The 8,826-nt window shown below is 37.9% G+C and overlaps 1 protein-coding gene across 1 annotated transcript in view; it reads right to left on the bottom strand.

Annotated features, from left to right (window-relative positions):
* Window positions 1–1,597: 1,597 nt before the first annotated feature.
* The window catches only part of LOC110456772 (nucleolar RNA helicase 2-like), a 21,841-nt gene continuing 14,612 nt past the window's right edge, over window positions 1,598–8,826 (bottom strand). The window contains exons 13-14 of the mRNA XM_021507729.1: window positions 2,759–2,893; window positions 1,598–2,081 (exon numbers count right to left, since the gene is read on the bottom strand). Coding sequence (XP_021363404.1) covers window positions 1,755–2,081; window positions 2,759–2,893 — 462 coding nt within the window. The 3' untranslated portion in view covers window positions 1,598–1,754. The remainder of the gene's footprint in view (window positions 2,082–2,758; window positions 2,894–8,826) is intronic.

Here is an 8,826-nt window from a genome sequence, read left to right as displayed (position 1 = left end):
TTCAGAAGAAGTTGTTTAAAGTTTTTTTTAGACATTTGACCCCTGTGACCTTGAATATGAGGCGGGGTCATTTTAACAAACTTGGTAGCCCTTCATCCCAGCATGCTACTGACCAAATATCATCACCCTGGGCATTTCGGTTATTCTCAAAAAAGTCGTTCAAGGTTTTTAACATATTTGACCCGTGACCTTGAATATCGGTGAAGGGTCATTTATTTGAGCAAACTTGGTAGCCCTTCATCCCAGTTTGCTTCTGGCCAAATATCATCACCATAGGCCTTGCAGTTATTAAGAAGTTGTTTACAGTAAAATTTTGACGCGGGACGGACGCTGCACCATGGCATAAGCTCACTTGCGCAAGGTGAGCTAAAAATTACTTATTACGTAGAAAGTCTATATTTGACCATCGAAGTTCAACACTATTTATGACCTGTGAAGGGCGACGGGGTTCATACTTCACACCGAGATAAAACACAATATTCTCATCGGTTGTTTTCTTTAGGCCCTTTTGTGCTATGGTATCGAGACGTCATTTGTCCGTCATTGATGTTAGGTTCAAGCGAGTAAAATACGGGGTAATGGTGAGCAGTGTTTATCAGAAAATATCAAATGCATTTAAAGGGGCATATCTAGCCCTTGTTCAAAGTGGTTCATTAAAGAGCAGGTCCAGGACAGGGGTTCAACAAGCAGTGTTTTTCTGTTTGAAAATTTGGTTGATGCACCTGTGTACCCGAGTATAGGCAGCTACGCACCCGATACATTGAATGATCATTTGAACAAGGCTGATGAATGACACGTTTTAGCCAACAAAACTTCCAGCATTACTTCTGAATATTGATCTTGTCACATTTAGAAATTGTATAAAGATTTACAGTTTTCATGTTAAGATCAAGGGATTAAATACCCCAAGTGTGGCTGGATACCTTGGTACATCCGTAAGGTTGTCTTTTCATGCCTATTAATTGTATTATGGTTATAGGGTGGAGATTTCAACTGTTCCCATGAGGCAAGGCCAGAAACCGGGTGAAATATGGAAGCACAAGTGTATTCGTCTAGTTATGTATTGGGATTGTATACCGATATATGGTTTTGGGGTTGGGATAGGGGTCATCCCTACATATGTATAATTTTGAATCCCCTACACCCGAGAATGCTTCCAGCCAGATATGGTTGATATTCATCTCTCGGTTCCAGATCAAGAAGTCACTGAAAGCATAAAGGCCCAATTATCCCTTTTGGCCCTGCACCCCTGTTTGTACAATTTTGAATCTCCATCACCTGAGAATGCTTTCAAAAAATGTGGTTGATATTATATAAATCAATCTCTCAGTTCCAGAGGAGAAGTCACTTAATGCAATATGACCAAATTCCCCGTTTTTGGCCCCATCCCTCAGCCTTCTTGGGTATCAGACCTTCCATTTGTATATTTTTGTATCCCAACCACCTAAATATACTTCGAGTCAAACTATGTTGATTTCTAATTAGCAGCTGTGAAGAAGAATTTATTTTAAGAAATTATTGACAGACAGACGACAGTACCGCATAAGTTCACTAACAAAACTAGCAGCCCATCATGAAACATTACGAAACAACATTATCTTGACAACAATATCTTTAATAAAGCAAAGATAAATATGACAACAGAAATTGCAAGGCAGATTCAAAATACCTTTCATTTAAAATAATTTTAATGTGTTTAAATTTCAAAGTTAATAATCTTCATGGTTAAATTAATTCTTAATAATCATTGGTCATTAATCAAATTTCATTTTCTTGTTTTGTGGCGCACCATCAACGTCTATCCTTCTTTTGTTGAATCCCCCTCGGAATCCTCCTCCACCACCGCCCCTCCCCCCTGGGCTTCCTCTGCCTTGATCTCGCCCCCTGCCCCCAAATCCTCGGCCCCCAAAACCTCTACCTCGTCCACCTCCTCTACCCCCTCCTCGTCCAAAACTAGTGCTGTATGTTGGTTCGTCCATTTCTGGAAGTTCTGTGGCTTTTGTGAGAGAATCGCGGTCTGTGTCCACCCATGTGGAGGCAATATAATCGTCACAATCTTGGGGCATGTCAAACACAACAGACTGAAACACAAAAATCCAGACAACATTCACATTAGTATCACGGAGTACACTCAATGATCAGAGTTTAGCAGCCATCACATTTCATAGGTGAATACGTTAGTGTCTTAGTACTACGCCCCCACACATCAAATTCATCTTCTCCACTTCATCAACGACGCTTAGTGTTTTAAATCATTTAGCTTTATTTCCATCAGAGAACGGAAAATGTTCTAGTCCACTGAACTTATGGCAATGTCTGGGTATTTTGCCTGTCTTTTGCAATTAATAACAATAATTGGTTGATGTGATATATTGGAAAATTACTGCATGGGTGATGAAAACTTTTGAATATGATCTAGTCTCCATCTCATGAAATTTATGAACTTTTTCCCTACATAATTGTCATTCAAATGGAAAGTCTCCGGAACAAAATACATAATATTTCAACGAGAAACTCTCAATAATTCTTGTTTTCAATTTTTCATCCACATCTTTTATTACTAGAACTGATTTTTTTTACTCATACTGTGGTGTCTTAATGATTAATTAATCGTTCTAATCTTATCTAGAATAACTAGTCTTAACAAATTACAAATAAATACATTATCATAAATGATGACAGGAAATGGAGTGTAAATCGTGTCTGATATGATAGCATGTGTCAAGGCTTAAGGACTGTGCAGTCCTTATTGACTTACCGTGTGATCCTTGCAGAACCTCATGCCCTTGATTTTTTCTTTTGTTTCCTCCTGTAGTTGACGTTCCAGAGCTCTCCATGCATAGGTCATGCCACGCATTTCCATGTTGCTCTTGTATATATATGTTGTGTAGCCCTGAAATGAACAAGAGTGGTCAATACAGATGCAAGCTAAACAGAGGTCAGAGTGACAAGTTCACACTACACAAAGAAGTGACAAGTTCACACTACACAACAGGAGTGACAAGTTCACACTAGACTATGTAACAGAAGTGAGAAATTCACACTATAGAGAAATAAAGGAATCTCAACACCACAAGGATGTTTTGTGTGGTTTACTGTTTACATGTGTCTGCCTGCTATGTGGCCATCATCAGTCATAGCAGGCCGAAACATGTACAGTAAATCACACAAAAACTACTTTCCATTATGTTTTATTAGTAAGGTGCTCTATAGAATCCACTCACGGATCCACCCCAGGCCGCTACCGCTAAGTTCGAATTCAACATCAGGAGTATTGGATTACTATTGATCAAGTTCACGTTATGTAACAGAAGTAATAAGATCCTGATACACAACAAACAACTATGGACTGTTGGGAAGCTACACAAAGTACATTTGAAATTTTAGAAAGAACTGTCCAGTACCTCTCAAGAAAAAATGATAAGAATAGTTTAAGCAAGACAAACGAGAGCCGACATCTGTTGATGATAGGCTAAAATAATTGTGGTTAAAATTAATCATTTTACATGTACAGAATAATAAAGTCTGATACAATGGGGCCCTGTGTTTATAGCTTATAGAGTCCTCATACTTATTAATAATAAAATATGCAAAACCAATACATGTGCATGATATTTTTTAATGGATTCCAGTCTCGCATGAACAGTAGCATCAAATAGCATATCCGTCAAGTATTGACTCGAAATGCTGCTTTCAGAAAATCACCAACCAAATCACCTCTGACCCCTTTTACTGGGAATTTTCAGCTCACTGCTGTTATCAGTCCTATGAATAGTAACACATTACAGGCCCCGACCATGTACATCATAGATAAGCCAGAAAAGTCCAACCCTGGCTGTGTTTATGCACCTATGCGTGCAGTGCAGCACAGCCTACAAGTCAATGATCTAGCAGTCTATTATACACTCAAGGTCACTGCTACCCCGGACAAGCTGCACCAGTGAAGTGTTTTCCTTCCTCTAGTGGCACATCAAGGGGAGATACTGTGCAACATGTCTATCAAACATATCAAACTAGATACATTATTTCATAATTTTTACCTAATTTGTTTTACCTGTTATTTTTTTCTGTAGTTGACAAATCAATATGTACACATGTCATAATCGTTGATAGATGTTTGCATCTATGTTAAATACAATACTAATGACCAGATGACATGCACACAATCCATTTTGCAGGAAAAGAAACTGTGCAGCACATGTGGTTTCATTACCGCAAAAACTTGAGGAATGATATCTAAACCAACCAATCACATTAAAATTTAAATCTAATTTACAAGTGCTCCATTGTTATCAGTGAGAAGTCTTATTTACTTTCATGTACAACTGAACACGCTTCTTATTTATGTTGTAGAAAATAACTTTATGATTTCAGGGTTAAAGTACCTCTACTATTTTTGATTGGTAGGCCACAGGACTACTTGAATAGATTATTTTATGTCATGTTATCAGTCCAAGATTTCCTTATTATCTAGAGCACGAAACATACAAAAGTAACTGACTGTAAGGTACATCAAATAATTACTACAATCGAGATTTATGGAGATTTTGTAGGACAGTTTGACAATTATCATGCAATTGATGTGTATTTTAAGCAGTTAACTCCAAAAGGAATTTTTATTTTTTTATTTTATGATATCAAATGATATTGTGATGACATTTTATTACAAATCTGAAGGACAAGTTTTGTTATTTAATTCACTAGTCCTTGCTGAAATTAACTAATCTCAGACTAGCGGACTAGTGTTAGTGTTAAACCATGGATTTAAAAAAAATGCACACCTACTTAATTTTTATCTTCATATATAACAAGTGTTCAAAAAGAGAAAACACAGGTCAATGGGATTCCTGCATTGTAATGATACACTAATACTTCAATGGTAAATCAAACAGAAACAAGACAATGTACAAGCTTAAGAAGGCACCATATGTTAGGGGAGGGGCAAAATGGAACCTCTTGATCACATGGGGGGGGGGTATCAAAATTACCACATAACATAGCTGAAAAATGATAAATGCCTGCAACACCACTAATATACAGATTCCATCCAGCTGTGAACTTGGCCTGGACGTTTATATGCACTGTGTCTTCCAGCTGCCCACCTCAAGTTTAGTAAAATCCTCCCCCCAACCCATCCCATGCATCCCCTCCACAACTGTTTTGGTAACTGACCACACTGACACAACTTTGGTAAAAAAAGATAATAAAACAGCAATTGGAAAATACAAGTTGTTACAAAGAAACACTGGAGTTGCTTCAATGGTGTTCTCATACAACAAAAGTAGGCAAGCTATTGTCTTAAATTATTTTTTAAATAGAACTTGTGAAATGCTTAATATTCTAATAAGATATTACAGATTTATAGATTCATATATGACCTATTGTGTATAAGTAAACTAAAGTAATCTAACAAAGAAGGTCTAGGTTGCAGTCTTTTTATAAACCAACTGGTGATTCCAAGTAAAATCTATATTTAGCTGAAGCATATATGATGGGGAATTCCAAGTACAGCTGCCCACTGCAAGATATTTTTGAAAAACTCTACTCCCAAGGATTGGTCAGTTTTCCAAAGGTCAAGCGGTTAGCCATCTCTTAAAGCAAACATACCAGCTGGATGGGTCAGTTTTCCAAAGGTCAAGCCACCTCTCAAAGCAAACATACCAGCTGGGTTAAACCAACAAAAAGAATTTGGCCTACCCCTGCCCTACCAACAAATTAAATAGACCAATCTGGATAGGCAGTTTGCTCCAGACACAATGACGTCTAACAAAGGAAGCAGACTATCAAAGCATTATTTCCGTTTATTCTGCCCAAGCACACTCTATTTAAATATATATATATACATATATACATTATGTACTCTATACATTGAACTTAATGACGTCGCACATTGGAGGTAATGTTTCAATCAGTCAGCAGATCATGTAAAACACAATATGGCGAGTATTTAACTCTCGCCAGCCATTTCCTGTAGACACTGCATTCATAGCCAAACAAAGTCATGCATTTATACCTGTGTGTGTCTGTTAATTATATAGGGACAGGTACAGTATGACAATATAAGGTATGACCACAGGTAGTTAGGTAATATCTTTTATGTTTTACTGATGATATCAGTAGGTACAATAAAGCCAAGCTACACACGTATCAGGTACTATCTGAATGGTTTTGGCACATATGTGTTATTGACTTATTTATAACCTGTTATCTGAGAATCACAGATGCATTAGACTTCATACTGGGCTGTCAATATTTGAGCCAATTTTAACTACGTCCCAAATTCATTTAAAATGATACGCAGGCATTATTTACCCTCAATACATGTATATCCAAAACATTTATCAATAGAAGATGCTAGATTTATTTTTATTTTTTATTATGTAGTATATAATGCATAGTTCATTGTACATCAACAAAAAATATTTTAAAAATATAATCACAAATTTTATTTTCCAATGAACTCTTAATTGACCTTTGGCCAGGTTAGGTCATCCACTGGACACTGAAGCAAATACAGATAATATAAGCTCACAGAACGCCCACACACAAGGCAGTCCCTATTGATGTACTGTCCCCGAGTCTAACCATACAGCACCACGTCACCTACAAGTGATCTAGCTCTGACTCACCCATGATTTTCTGAAAACCCAGGGAGTGAGTAATGTGTAGATTATTGTAAGAACGTCTGACACAGATATAATATACACACACCTACATACACCTGTATAGTATCAGTCTTGGCAATGACATGTAATAATAATAAATGTACACAATACTTGACCCCAACCTGCACCCACACGTCTTTATTTGTACTAAACATCCTGACACCCAGTGTCTTTTTTACTTCCATTTCACAACCACCTGTTCCTTTGCAATTACAAGGGAAGAATTAATTGCTCTTAAAAAATGACATATTTCTTTATTCATTTTGTTTCTATCTAAAATTTGTAACAAATTCTTTACAAAATGTAAGATGAAAATCATTGACAAGGTTAGAACTTTTGAAATCACAATTTTAATAAAGTTTAACAAGGTACATGTCCACTTCTCCATTCTGTGACAGAGGGGTTACTGAACTTGGGGATATAGAACTTGACAGGAACAGGGAGGCAGTAAAGGCAATATTTATGTGTGTTGACATGGCAATTTGCGAGACAACAGAAACAAGAGGCCCAGAGGGCCTGTATCGCTCACTTGGATATCTAAGTAATCATGGCAAAATATTCTCCAAATGAGATCCAAGGGAATATGCCAGACCCCAAGGCCAATCCTTGTAGCATATCTGTATTACATTTTTCATGCCCAGCAATTTTATGTATGGTTATGGGGTGGGAATCTCAACTGTTTCCAAGCTGTGACTCGGAGACTAGGTCCATAGGTTGTGGCCAGACCCCAGGATCAATTCTAATATCATGACTGCATTTGTCTCTTTTTGCCCAGCATTTGTATTTATAGTTTTGGGGTGGGGATCTCAACCGTTTCAAAGTTATGACCAAGGGGTTAAGTCTGCAAAGAAGGGGCAGACCCTGGGATCCATTCTTATATCATGACTGCAATAGTCTCTTTATGCCCAACAATTGTATATATAGTTTTGGGGAGGGAATCTCAAACGTTTCAAAGTTATACGGTGGGGATCTCAACCATTTCCAAGTAATAAACTTTTTTTGGCCCCACCCCTTAGCCTTGGGGGTCAGCAACAAAATGTGTACAATCCCTACCTCCCATGAATGCTTCCGACCAAATATGGTCGATATCCATGGCACAGTTCTACAGAAGAAGTTGTTTATAGCAATATAGCCAAATTACCCCCTTTTGGTCCCGCCCCTCAGCCCCCTGGGGGGGGTCCAATTTTGAATCCCCACCACCTAGGGATACTTCCAGTGAAATATGGTTGATATCCATCTCTTAATTTCAGAGAAGTCGCTTAAAGCAATATAGCCAAATTGTCCCCTTTTGGCCCCACCCCTCAGCTGCCTGGGGGGCCAGCCCTACCATTTGTACAATTTTGAATTCCCACCACCTAGGGATGCTTCCAGTCAAATATGTTTTATATCCATCTCTTAGTTCCAGAGAAGTCGCTTAAAGCAATATAGCCAAATTGCCCCTTTTTGGCCCCGCCTCTGAGCCCCCTGGGGAGTCACCCAAACCATTTGTACAATTTTGAATCCCCACCACCTAGGGATGCTTCCAGTCAAATTTAGTCAAATTCCAATCAGTGGTTAAGAAGAAGAAATCGTTCAAAAGAAATTGTTGACATACAGACGATGGACGCCACGGTATCGCATAAGCTCACCTTGGTCTTTCGGACCAGGTGAGCTAAAAGTGGAACGTTTCCTAGTTGACATTTGTGACATGAAAGACTAATTGGATGTGTCACAGGTGATGTATTTGTCATACAACAGTGTCACGCAGACGTGTATCTCACAACACTATACGAAAAGCAAATTCCGATTCTTAAAGATGGTAAAGAGTTTTTTCACTCCTACTCCTAGCAGATACAAGAGATCCCAGAGGGATCTTGGCGCCCACCTTTGTACCATCTTCATGAGCTCTTTGTCAGTTCGATCCTTTCTCTTCTTTCCTCTAATCTGTTTGATCGAGTCATGTTAACAGTAAATGCACCTTGAGGTAACTTTTGATCTAAACTTAATACTGATGTGTATGAAAGCCAACCTTCAAAGTGAGTTTGTCATTTCACATATTTACTAGTACAGTACTTAATGTGAAAGAAATAGAATCGATCATTGCAATATGAGAAAGATCTGTTTAGTTCTTCTTTTAATCCATTTTGTTTTTATGATCAGTCTCAAAATATAACATACACAA

Source organism: Mizuhopecten yessoensis, unplaced genomic scaffold, assembly GCF_002113885.1.
Source record: "Mizuhopecten yessoensis strain PY_sf001 unplaced genomic scaffold, ASM211388v2 scaffold8841, whole genome shotgun sequence".
In the NCBI taxonomy this organism is placed as follows: domain Eukaryota; kingdom Metazoa; phylum Mollusca; class Bivalvia; order Pectinida; family Pectinidae; genus Mizuhopecten; species Mizuhopecten yessoensis.
This window is presented reverse-complemented; position numbering and strand designations above follow the sequence as displayed.